At 40.3% G+C, this 11,464-nt stretch overlaps 3 protein-coding genes across 3 annotated transcripts; 1 reads left to right on the plus strand and 2 right to left on the minus strand.

Annotated features, from left to right (window-relative positions):
• The first annotated feature begins 176 nt into the window (after nucleotides 1-176).
• jmjd4 (jumonji domain containing 4) lies at nucleotides 177-2,877 on the plus strand. Its single transcript, XM_076293486.1, has 6 exons — nucleotides 177-881; nucleotides 988-1,153; nucleotides 1,298-1,423; nucleotides 1,514-1,781; nucleotides 1,891-2,037; nucleotides 2,464-2,877. The coding sequence occupies exons 1-6, from the start codon at nucleotides 632-634 to the stop codon at nucleotides 2,770-2,772; spliced, it is 1,266 nt and encodes a 421-aa protein (XP_076149601.1). The 5' UTR covers nucleotides 177-631; the 3' UTR covers nucleotides 2,773-2,877.
• iba57 (iron-sulfur cluster assembly factor IBA57) lies at nucleotides 2,818-5,233 on the minus strand. Its single transcript, XM_076293487.1, has 3 exons — nucleotides 4,597-5,233; nucleotides 3,711-4,054; nucleotides 2,818-3,451 (listed from the first exon to the last, which is right to left on the minus strand). The coding sequence occupies exons 1-3, from the start codon at nucleotides 4,935-4,937 to the stop codon at nucleotides 3,063-3,065; spliced, it is 1,074 nt and encodes a 357-aa protein (XP_076149602.1). The 5' UTR covers nucleotides 4,938-5,233; the 3' UTR covers nucleotides 2,818-3,062.
• A 4,761-nt stretch (nucleotides 5,234-9,994) lies between these two features.
• On the minus strand, nucleotides 9,995-11,251 carry gjc2 (gap junction protein gamma 2). Its single transcript, XM_076295717.1, has one exon. It carries the CDS (start codon nucleotides 11,246-11,248, stop codon nucleotides 9,995-9,997), a length of 1,254 nt encoding a protein of 417 aa, XP_076151832.1. The 5' UTR covers nucleotides 11,249-11,251.
• Between the last annotated feature and the right edge of the window lie 213 nt (nucleotides 11,252-11,464).

Below are 11,464 nucleotides of genomic sequence, written 5' to 3' on the forward strand. Positions count from 1 at the left end.
GAGGATTTGTTGGGAAATAAAATAAAATAAAGGGTACTTCAGGGCGTTTTAAAAAGTCAAAGAGTCATCGTGTATGTCATTGGCTTGATGAAAATGAACAAGGTCACAATATTATTACAGCAAGTTTGCTCTGTGGGCTACCCGGCGCACAGTGTCGGTCGGCATCAGTACCGCCCACAAGATTCTGTAATTGAAGTAAACATGTAGAACATGACACTGCGCCTATGCCATTTCTTATGCCTAGCCGATCATTTATATATCCACATAGAGGGACATGAGGGAAAAAACTAATGGATGAAACAAAATCGATATAGTTTGCACAGATTTGCTATTGTTATCGCCTGCCAGTAGGCAACGCATTTTGCACGTACGATCTGCTACTTATCGTGCACTGCACCGCTGGGTTATTCTTGTACTTGGCTTAACGACGTTTAGGTGTATCTATGCATTCATGGGCCTTGTACCGTGAAATATCATGCTCGCCTAATGAAGTGCAGCATGCATTTACCACAAAGCAGTTGAATTGAAATATGGTGAACTGGGCTGGATGAACAAACCTCTGTCTTTAGTGACTGGACAAATCCGAATCTGAAACCTTCTGGATTGTGCTTGTGTCAAATTGTTCATCAATATGGACAGGGAAACATTACATACCTCCTCCGGTCTTATCAAAATACCTAGACAAACGCATCAGCGGTGTTCTTCTCATTTTGTCGACTACATCGAAAAGAACATGAGCTATTCCAGATTCTTTAAAAACTACTTGATTCCAAACCACCCCTGTGTTTTTTCAAAGAAGTTTACAGAAGAGTGGAACTGCAGGAAACACTGGGTCACAGAGGAGGGGAAGCCTAATTTCTCTAGGCTTCTGCAACAGTTTGGTATGTCAATAAAAACAGACACAGAGACACACACACAACACATCACACAGACTACTGCAGATTTTTTTTTGTGTGAAATTGTGCTGTTTCCATGTCATCCCAACAGAAGAAACACCAGTGCCTGTGGCAAACTGTAATGTTAAGGAATATAATGCAAATCCCAAGCAAATAATCCCATTTAAAGAATTCATCCAGTATTGGAGAGAATATATTCAAAATGGACACTCCTCACCCAAAGGATGTCTTTATCTGAAAGACTGGCATATGCACAGGTATGGGGGTATATTTATATCAATACAATTGTATTTTGTAAATTACTGTGTGGTTAATTACTGCACATGTCCGTAAATGTACCTGTATTTAAGGACATATGATATACACAGGTTGGTATTGTGTGTGTTCTATGTTCATCTCAGGAGCTTTCCTGAGCACAACAGCTACAGAACACCCATATACTTTTCTTCAGACTGGCTCAATGAATACTGGGATTCAATTGAAGTGGATGACTATCGCTTTGTCTACATGGGTCCTAAAGGCTCCTGGTACACATGGATAAGTATGAATTAAGTATTTTATAACAGTTGTTTATTTGTGATACTCACATGAAGCACTTCTTGCCTTTCCGGAGCCAGGACTCCCTTCCATGCAGATGTGTTCCGCTCCTACAGCTGGTCAGCTAACATTTGTGGGAGGAAGAAGTGGCTCCTCTATCCCCCCGGCCAAGAGGAGTTTTTAAGAGATCGCCATGGCACTCTGGCTTATGATGTTACAGCGCCAATGCTTCAAGATAAAGGGCAGTACCCACACATAGACAAAGCATGCCAGCCTCTGGAGATCATTCAGGAAGCAGGGGAAATTATTTTTGTGCCAAGTGGCTGGCATCATCAAGTTTACAATCTGGTGAGAACTAATTCAGTGGTCAAGTCTAGGGAAAGTGAATAATACCAAGTGCAGAAATAACTAGAACAGAAGAAAGAAAATATAATTCAAACAATGGCCTCTTTTGCAGGAGGATACCATTTCTATTAACCATAACTGGTTAAATGGTTCTAATCTGGACATCATGTGGCAATTCTTACAAGATGAACTTGCCTCTGTCCAAAGAGAAATTGAAGAATGGAGGGAAACCATGGACACTTGGCATCAACATTGCCAGGTATGAAACAAATATCAGTGACATTAAAGCAACACCAAAGAGTTTTTTGTACCTTAAAATAATGTTTCCAAAATCGTTTCAGTGGTTCATCAACTCGTAACAGGGTGAACGGCACTTTCTGCATTTGCTTCGCGGCCCTCTATCGGCTATTACCGCACTATGTAAGTTTGCTGCATCGGGTAGCGGATCTGTAGTTCGATGGAATGAGACATGAGAAACTACAAATTTGACTGGCATCTGATGTCGCAATACATCGTACTTTCATAAAACCATGCAACTTATTCTACCTTGTCTGTGGACATTGTTATTTGCAAAGCCGGTGCTCGATAAACAAATAGTGCGTGCGACAGATGAAAAGTTCTTTGGTGTTGCTTTAAGTTTTGGTTATGACAGTCGTGATTGAAACATGTTTCTGACTTTTTGCAGGTAATCATGAAGTCATGCACTGGAATTGACTATGGAGAGTTTGCCACATTTTTAAAGATAATTGCAAACAGTCGCATATCTTTTTTGAACTCTTATCCAGCGAGCAGCTCTCTTCAGTCAAGACATCTTGCTGAAGCCCTTGAATGTTTGGGTCCTCATCATGCAACATTTGACCTTCAAAGAGTCACTTATATTCTTGAAAGTATGCTTAACAATGAAGACTTCAAGAGACTTGACCCATCAATTTTAAAGTTCCAGCCAGAGGCACTACTTCAAGAAATACGAGAGGCTACAAGGTCTACTGTATGACAGTCAAACCCTAAACAAAACATTTCTCACCAGAAAACATACACATTTTGCTTTAAAATGTTTATTCAACAAACAAAATAAATAAATAATTTCTTTGTTGTGTTCTATTGTTGTGTGTGAATGATCATATTTCAAGTTTCAGAACCTAAATAAATAAAATCTAATATCTTATGTTATATCAATGCAGTGTAGAACTAGTTAAAAAGCTACCACATAATTTTCATTAAGGGCCACACTTTGATGTGATCCTGATGTGTTTTAACAGAATGTTGTGCAATTTCGCCTTTGGCTCACTTGGCTTCTTTAGGCCACCATTCAGGCATGGAGGCCTGTAGAGTCACAGTGTTGTCATCCCCAGATGCCTTCAGTGCTAGTGGCTCTTTGGCGTGTGCCAAGCGGATGAGACTCAGTCCGAGTTCTCCTTTCCCAGCTCTGTACTTCCCTGCTGGTTTCCCAGAGTTTGTCTGCAGTGCCACTCCCTCCTCCAGTCCGTCGACTGGCGTGGATAGACACACGGGCATCAAGCGCTTGCGCACAACACCCGTGTGGTGGGTTCGGGCTGTGAGTTCCTGGCCAATATAACAGCCTTTACTGAAACTGATTCCATTCATGTACACCAGGTTGGATTCCAGTGGCAAAGCAACACCAGGAGGAAGATCGCTCACACCCTCTGGCAAGCCTACAATCAGACATAGGTAAATATAACAATATTCAAATACTGGGAAGTTGGACAGTACATTAACAATAGACCTGAGTCTAACACACACGACACAAAGTACCAACTACTGCAACAACAACAAAAAAAACACATCTTAGTCCATAATACCACTTCACATTCCCAAACCAACTTCATATGGATGGAATATGAGATACAGTAGCATTCAGGTAGCATTACACCTAAAATAAGAGGATACCACAAATAAATTAGATTAACATACCAATTTTATAACGGTGCCTGTGATACTCTTCTGCGTCTCCCACTTGAGCAGAAGCAATGATGTCCTTTGGATTAACTTCATGGCTCACAATCAGTCTCCACCCCATAAGCTCAGTTCTTGGGTCCCTCTCAAGCACAATATTGTCTTTGTTGGCAGTCACTTCTGGTTTGCCTGATGAACTGTTCTTGTCCACAGGTAACAGGGCCCATATGGCAAGTTCCGGACAAGGGGCGATGCAAACCTTACGGCGGATTTTGTACACCTTCAGATGCTTTAGGATTGCGTCTTTCACTGTGCTGTCACACTCCAGTAAAAGACTGTCTTCTGTGGAATTTCCTCTCAAACTAAAAAAAATAAAATAATAATAATAATTCAACAACAAGGGGATTGATTTGGCACTTGACCATATTAACAATAGCCATATTACTATCTAGGGTATACTACTTCCTAAAAAGTGATACCCAGCCTCACACATTTTCTAATTCATAGTTCAGAGGCCTGGCTTGATGAGATGGACTTGTTTCACACATTCAAACGCATAAGCCTCTCATTAATGCTAAGCACACCTAGGATTTATGGTTTTTCTGAATCCCTCTCCTGGAACTAGTCTAATATGAAAACAGGTCAAACAAACATGAACATGAATCCTACAACTAGCCCAGTCACCACCATAGGCCAGATATCTGTTACAACCAGACCTCCCTCCCCCTTAATTTGTGTTGTTATCAGTAGACACACAACTTCAACTGAAACTGATAAGTGTGAAACAATGCAGACATATTACTAATGCTTCATTCCAACTGTTCGGTTTCAGGACACCAGTTAGCTTATTGGACAAATAATTCACACTAAATAGTAACTACTGTGTAACACTCACACAGCCTACCTGTAAAAGATAAGGTCATAGAGCGTCCTCCCCTGCACATTCAGCATGTGTGAATACATGCATCTTTCGTCCTCCAGTAAGTCCATGTCATTTGTAACAAGTCCTTGAAGAAATGAATTAGTCTCATGGCCATTGATTTTAACTAAAGTCCTGTGCGGCAAACTGTAATAAACAAAGTTAGCCGATCCACTTTTCGCCTGATCTTGACTGTAAGTCCTGAGTTGTGATTTTTTGTTTGTCCAAACTAAGGTCCTTACTGATGACAGAGTGAGGAACGTTTTTACAGCCTGCGTTCTCATAGCAGTGTTGACGACGCCTGGCAAGAACCCTAAATTGAGCATTGTGTACCCGGAATACTCACAGATTCGGTTATATGCTACTAGACGCTTATATTTCTATAGACACTCAATTAGAAGGACATCGAGGCATACATCGTATCGTTTTAGTAGCCTAACTGACGAGGATCACCATTTTACTTCCCACAATGCATTGCTCTATTGCGCAATCTTAGCGCGTGTATCCCAAAACTAGCTCTTTCGAGTGCGGTTGCTGGGTGAGTGACTGAACGTGGTTACGAAGGAAAAACATGTTTAATAAAAGTTTAACATAGTAGCTAAATTATTTGATACCAACACAGGCCTATTGAAGAGAGAGAAGTGTGCCTGTCTCAAAAAAGCCTAACCAGAGCCCGTCTACGGAGAGCCTTGCCACTCTGTATTAAGTCCCATTGTACCGAATTTTGGATGCAGTTCCACCAGAGTTCCAATGGGGGCGATCGCCATGAGTGCAGAATGAATGGGAGTCAATGGAGCTAGACGGCTAAATTTGTCTCTTTCACCTGATCGTCGTTGACAAATCTCAGATTTGATTGTAGTTTGTATAACTTCAACATGGGTTATAGGTCAAAAGTTGAATGAACGAGTACTTATGTCCTTTTGATTTCTTACAGGTTGGGTCGTTGTTGCACATAACACGCTAGCATTGTGCTAATGAATGACGTCATTGACACATTTGAAAGGCTTTTTAGAACAATTAAGTGACTTTAAAAAATATAATACTCAACCAAGTGTATTTTCTTTCCCTCCCCTTTAGAATACAATACTCAAATTACTTCAAAAAAAATTATATCCCGAGAAAAGTGGATTTTGAGGGGTACAGCTCCATAGACCTCCATGCATTCTGCACTCGTGGACGAGCGCCCTCATCTGGAACCACAGAAGGAACTGCAACCAGTTCAGAAACCGGAAGTTTTCCGAGAGTGGCAGTTCTCCCCTTATTAGACATTCTCTGGCCTAACAATACTGTGTTAGGCCTATCACTGTAGCCTAGAAGCTTGATCTATAATATAATATATATATATATTCTTCTTAGCATACACAGACGAGTCGAGTACTAATTATAGACTGACTTAGTCTTGAAATGGTCCCAATTAAGTCTAAACTTGTTTATCCAGTGTTAGGCTACTTCCTGAGTGTAGCCTACAATGTGCCTTGGGTCATCTGTACTCTTATCTGCTTTTTTGCCATTGCCTTAAGCTGTTTAATTCTGTCTGGCTGAAGACAGGTCTATTTCATATTTTACAGAAAACATGTCTGATCTCTTCCAAACAAGCCATAATCCATTAGCTTGCCATAACCTTGAGACACAAGGGTGCTCCCAGCTTGTTTTGTCAGACATGCCTTGAATGCATGCTAATCACATGACAAAGACGACAAATTATTGTCCACACAAAGTAACGCCAAGGCCAGAGGCCAGTTATGTTCTAAAAGTCGCTGGGTGTATGTGTGACAAACGGCCTGAAGAGGGCAAGCAGAGCAAATAAAATGGCTGAGTATGCACTAGGCAGCGTTCATGACCTCCACTGACTAGCAGGCCACAAGGTTGTCCTCAGTTTTCCTCTCCTCATAGGCAGTCGCTGATAGGGCTATAATAAAAAAAATGGCTGAAAAGCGTGTAGGCCTTGTTAGAATTATGACCACTTTGATGGCTCAGGTTCATATTTTTTTGACAAGATAAATGTAATCATGTTCCTTAAATTTGGGTCCTCAATGTATCCTAAATGTATTGATTAATGAGCGTAGCTAATGTGGTTATCTGCCATCCAAATATGAGAACCATAAACCCTTGTATCAAGAACACTTAAAATAAAATGACATTACAGGCAAAGTGCAAAATCACACTAAGAACAGTGAGCTAACCCACCGATGTGTGTGCTTTTATCTTGCTCATGGTATTAAATAAGGAAATAGATGACCTACCTTTAGTTAGACTTTAGCCTTTGTTCTTTGCCCACTATTTAAATAGTAATTAATTAAATTAGGGCTCTCATTTATGCACGCCAATAAATAAATAAAATTATGAAGAAGATATAATGATCTGGGACATCTCCACATAGACAATATAGCATAATACAGTAGCCTAATATAACCTTAGTTTTTCAAATGCCGTAATTATTGCAATTAAGTATTCTTTATCCCAATGGACTGTGAATTCATAACATTTCAGTGCTTGTAGTGAGAAATTATTGGAAACCATTATCATGACAAAATTCACCAATCAGTGAACATTTGGAAAGTTGTTTTCATAGCAGTGAATACTATTTGTATGAACATTTCATATCAATGCATAACCAATTACCAAGGATGGCGAAGTTCAAAAGGTCGCTTAGAATTCTATACTGTATAGCAGTTATCAACTGAAAGGTTAGGGCCTACATACTTATATACTGTATGGTTATAAATGGTCTGATGAACATACTTCAGTCCTTTATTTTAAGGGTTACTCTTTCTTATTATAATCTAAAAGGGGCCTTGGACATGTGTCATTAGAATTCTGATGGATTTTGTCATAAAACAATACATTTTATGCATTCAGAATTATTGTAGGTATAAAAGCATTTTTCTATTCAACAAAATAAAACCTTTAATAAAATAGTGTAATGTATTGCAGTACACTGCATCATGTATTCCTCTGAATGAAGATGCCTGTGAATAATACTAAAAGAACAACATAGTATTAAGTTAATCCCAATATTTATTTCCACATTTGCATGAATAACCACACAAACAGTCTTTATTTTTAAGGCACAGACATTTAAAATAGTTTCTAAAAGGTGCTTTCCCATGCCTACGCTGGGGCAGTCCATGTCTTGTTTTACAATAATAATAATAATAATAATAATAATAATAATAATAATAATAATAATAATAACAGTAACAATAGTAGTACTAGTAGTAAATCAGTAGCAGTATCAAATGAGCTTTTTCCCTAATTTATTGTAACCTTGGTAAAGTGTTCAGCCTGTCACATACTAGTTCATGGTTCCTCTAGGCCAAAGTAAGAGCTTGTGTATGTTTAAACTTTAAGTCAAATAAATTTAAATTCCATATGAATTTTAAAGCGATGCAGATCACACTTTCAAATCTAAATCCATCAGTGGAAGAACATTCTGACTGGACTTATATTTCTTGTTTTTGCTAAAAACGTAATCCAGAACCACAAAAGGAACAGCCTTGTCCCCAAGACTAAGCCACTTCAGCGTAAAACATGCAACCAACACAACACCTGCTGTGGTCAGGACCTGCAATGTTTAAATTTGCTCAGCTGATGTGCAATGGGCCATCCTTGCAAATATCTGACGATGCATGTAACTAAATCCACATTCTCCCATGTCTCTATAATAGACTTGTTGTGAGGTATTTGGCTTCACAACATACAACCAACACAACACGTGCTGTGGTCAGGACCAGCAATGTTTAAATTTGCTCAGCTGATGTGCAATGGGCCATCCTTGCAAATATCTGACAATGCATGTGATGTATTTGGCTTCAGTAAACAGGTTGTAATATTTTGACTGGTTCATGGTTACATAATGTAGGATGCTTGCATTGTAATAAAAGAGAAGACAATGCAGGTTGTTTGCTTGAATAAATTGTTGGTTGAAATTGAAAATGCACATATTCTTTATGCACCTCAAACGTAGTTCACCAAGTAGCATATGTTTTGATGTCTCAAAACAGTATACAGTTGATGCATATGGTCAGACAATCAGAATAATGCTGACTACATAGCCTACCATAAATATTTGCATGTTGTTTGTCTATGCAATACGCCTACACTTTCACAGGCCTACAGATTAATATCTGTATTTGAAAAGGTATTTTAATGGGCAATATATCAGTCAGATCAGAAATTCCAGTGTATTATCATGAGTCAGTGACATTATTAGTCTCATACGCTCACACTGGTGCAAAGAAACACCCAGAAAAAGCTTCTGGATTGAAAGGGAATTTTGTTCTTTCATACACTGTAGCTAACAATCACCAGGACACAAAACTGCATGCGTAATATGCTGTTGAACACACTCTGCTTCCACTCGAGTGAACCTGTCACTGGTAAGTACTTCTGGGTACATCGCAATGAATATTCCCAAATAAAATATATTCAAAAACAATAATGCAAGATAACTATTTTGTATTTTTAAACATGAATGATGAAGGGACAAAAATGTCATTTTTATGGTCGGCAGTTCCATGTAGCTCAATTATTGTGCTTAATGTAAATCTCATTTTGCATTACTCATATGTAATGTAAAAAAACTGTATAATGCCCATATTGAAATATAATACCTTTAAAAACCCAAACCCATCAATAATCCTTATCCATAATTGTGCACATTTTTAAACAAAACTAAGAATATTATTATCGCAAAATAAAGACGTAACTCAGTATATAAATGGATGAAGTTAAAACAATCCAGCGAACTGTAAAAAAAAAAATTAAACAATAATGGTCACTCTGTTGTAAACACCTTTTAAAAATAAATATTCTGATGTATATGTCAGTCATCCATCTCGAAAATAAGTGTTAACCAAAAGCTGCACACTTCATTTATCAAGTCCATGTGACGGGACTACTGATATTCATGCTAAAGAGCACACCTTATGATAACCTTTCTGAGAGATATCACTACGTGTAACATACAGTATCCTACTCACACAGTTGATGTAAGACATCATGAGGAAGTACTGTAAACTGATATCAGACTGTTGAATACAGTATATATAAGGAGACTCATATCTAATATGATTCAGACATGCTAAAATTAGACCAGTAAGATACATGAAAAGTACAGAATGCCGAGGCTAGCACAAGGGAAAAACACATCTCAAATAATGTATGGAATATGGTAGACTTACATTTCCTCCCACAGTGTTCATGATAACTTTTGACACTCTTACAGTAACACTGGTATGTAAGATCAGGCACATTGTGCTGGATCATGTGGTGTTAGTTCATTTTTTTAGTCAGTAAATCTTCCCATACAGTACTGAATACTTGCATGGTCCCACTAATGCCCAGTCATTTGACACATCTACTGTACACTGTTGCAGTGACTTTAGATCCATACAGATGTCTTGCCATTTTTGACTATTGTTCCAGCTTTCTCAGTGGCAGCTTTGGGCCTCGCCCCCTGCTTTTCCTGGGCCGTGTTGACCCGGTTCTGTTCGGCCATGGTGCCCCCTGAGACTGGGCTGCTGGTTCTGGAGGTCTGAGGGTTGTTTTTGGTGTTGTAAGTCTGAAAGGCCATATCCAACTGCTCCTGGGCCACCCGTAGGTGGCGATGTAGACTGGCCAAGTCAGTCGGGATGTTCTCATCAGGGCTTATGCAGTGCTGCTCTTGGGCCACATTCGCCATGTTCTGCTCGTGCGATATGAGACTGTTGGGCATCTTGGCAGGTTTGTCGGACTTAATGACCAGGTTGTATCCCGGGGGCGATGCTGGGATGTTCCTCGAGTAAGAGTAACTGTAGGCAGGCTGCCGACCTTTGTTCCTCCGTCTGCGGAGATTGTCTCTGAAGGCGCCAATGCCCAGGTGAAACATCTCGCAAACGTTGAGCACCAGGCACAGGCAACTGACCACATACATGATGAGCAGGAAGATGGTCTTCTCCGTGGGCCGCGAGATAAAGCAGTCCACCCTGTGGGGACACGGAATCTTATTGCACACGTAGGACGGATTGACTCGGAAGCCGTACAGGAGGTACTGGCCCACGAGGAAGCCGATCTCGAAGATGGCGCGGGACAAGAGCTGGATCACGTAGATCTTCATCAGGCCCTCCTGCACGATCCTCCGCCGTCCGTCGTGCTTCTGCAGATCCCTACTGGGAACGTTGGTCACGTCAGGCTTTGCCTCCTGCACTTCCAAAGCATCTTCGTAGATCATCGGCTCTGCATCGTCATCCTCTTCCTCTTCAAGCACCTGTTCTAGTGGGTGGCTGTCTCGCCAGCGACTGTTGTGGTTCTTCCTTTGGTACCTGTGGAACTTTCGCCGCTCATCCTCTGAAGAGCGAGCGATTTTGTGGATGGCGTAGCCTAGGTACATGACAGAGGGTGTAGATATCATGATGATCTGAAAGACCCAGAACCGGACGTGTGAGAGAGGTGCGAATGAGTCATAGCACACGTTGTCGCAGCCAGGCTGCTTGGTGTTGCAGGTGAATTTGGTTTGCTCGTCCGAGTAGATGGACTCGCCTCCAACGGCGGTCAGCACAATGCGGAAGATGATGAGAACAGTCAGCCACACTTTCCCCACAAAGGTGGAGTGGTTGTGGATCTCTTCCAGAAGACGTGTGAGGAAGCTCCAACTCATGGTGCTCAGCAAGTTGTTTCAACTACAGTCTGTAAAAACACAACAACTCAAAGCATTAGAAAGAGCAATTATTCACTTTGAAGCAGAAGCGCAAAGCAATGTGTCCCCCCTTATCACTCTTTCAGACTGAGGTATTGTAAAATGAAAGAATGTCAAAAGATTGTTTTATTTGATAGTTGCTTAGCTCAGCTTGAGTTTGATAATACTCCAGTAAGA

This window comes from Alosa pseudoharengus, unplaced genomic scaffold, assembly GCF_046254945.1.
Source record: "Alosa pseudoharengus isolate Yale_2024_CS ecotype anadromous, Long Island Sound unplaced genomic scaffold, YU_APseudo_1.1 YU_APseudo_1.1_scf_2, whole genome shotgun sequence".
NCBI classification, from domain to species: domain Eukaryota; kingdom Metazoa; phylum Chordata; class Actinopteri; order Clupeiformes; family Clupeidae; genus Alosa; species Alosa pseudoharengus.

Excerpts from the sequence above, each read along its gene's own strand:
- jmjd4 (XM_076293486.1), top strand. The coding sequence starts at position 632 with ATGGACAGGGAAACATTACATACCTCCTCCGGTCTTATCAAAATACCT. Across the intron at positions 1,154-1,297 it reads AAAGACTGGCATATGCACAG|GAGCTTTCCTGAGCACAACA; the intron begins GTATGGGGGTAT and ends TGTTCATCTCAG. Across the intron at positions 1,782-1,890 it reads ATCATCAAGTTTACAATCTG|GAGGATACCATTTCTATTAA; the intron begins GTGAGAACTAAT and ends CCTCTTTTGCAG.
- iba57 (XM_076293487.1), bottom strand. The coding sequence starts at position 4,937 with ATGCTCAATTTAGGGTTCTTGCCAGGCGTCGTCAACACTGCTATGAGA. Across the intron at positions 4,055-4,596 it reads TATGACCTTATCTTTTACAG|TTTGAGAGGAAATTCCACAG; the intron begins GTAGGCTGTGTG and ends TATTTTTTTTAG. Across the intron at positions 3,452-3,710 it reads CAGGCACCGTTATAAAATTG|GCTTGCCAGAGGGTGTGAGC; the intron begins GTATGTTAATCT and ends GTCTGATTGTAG.
- gjc2 (XM_076295717.1), bottom strand. The coding sequence starts at position 11,248 with ATGAGTTGGAGCTTCCTCACACGTCTTCTGGAAGAGATCCACAACCAC.